This window comes from Buceros rhinoceros, unplaced genomic scaffold (assembly GCF_000710305.1).
Source record: "Buceros rhinoceros silvestris isolate BGI_N320 unplaced genomic scaffold, ASM71030v1 scaffold24831, whole genome shotgun sequence".
NCBI lineage: Eukaryota > Metazoa > Chordata > Aves > Bucerotiformes > Bucerotidae > Buceros > Buceros rhinoceros.
Genome location: NW_010395181.1, coordinates 2,014 through 2,377, shown reverse-complemented (window position 1 = coordinate 2,377; position 364 = coordinate 2,014). Strand labels below are relative to the sequence as shown.

At 60.7% G+C, this 364-nt stretch overlaps 1 protein-coding gene across 1 annotated transcript in view; it reads left to right on the top strand.

The window, feature by feature from the left end:
* Positions 1–364, top strand: part of DNPEP (aspartyl aminopeptidase) — a gene marked incomplete at both ends in the record, with an annotated part of 4,060 nt that overhangs the window by 1,869 nt on the left and 1,827 nt on the right. Inside the window, 2 exons of the mRNA XM_010145469.1 lie at positions 1–81; positions 318–361. The exon at positions 1–81 is cut by the window's left edge and continues 19 nt beyond it. Of these exons, the coding sequence (XP_010143771.1) occupies positions 1–81; positions 318–361 (125 nt within the window). The remainder of the gene's footprint in view (positions 82–317; positions 362–364) is intronic.

The following is a 364-nucleotide window of genomic DNA, read 5'->3' as shown; positions in this document are numbered from 1 at the left end:
TCCCTACTCTGCCCCCAGCTGGGGGTGAAACCAGAGCAGATCGTGGAGCTGGAACTATGCCTGGCAGACACGCAGCCAGCAGTGAGTAAGGGCAGGAGCTTCCCTCTGCCTGCACACAGCCCGCGGGCTGGCACAGCACGGGTTTTAGCCAGCACGCTTCCGCTGTCTGGGACGTGCCAGGGCTGGGAGCTGAATGGCATGAGAGGAAACAGCTCCTGAGGAGTGGAGGATGAGGGAACTGGAATGGGGACCCAGTGGCAGGTATTTTTTGGTGACCTAGAGCCTGTGCCTTGCTCCTCCTGGCTCTCTGCCTGCAGACACTGGGTGGTGCGTTCAACGAGTTCATCTTCTCCCCACGCCTGGA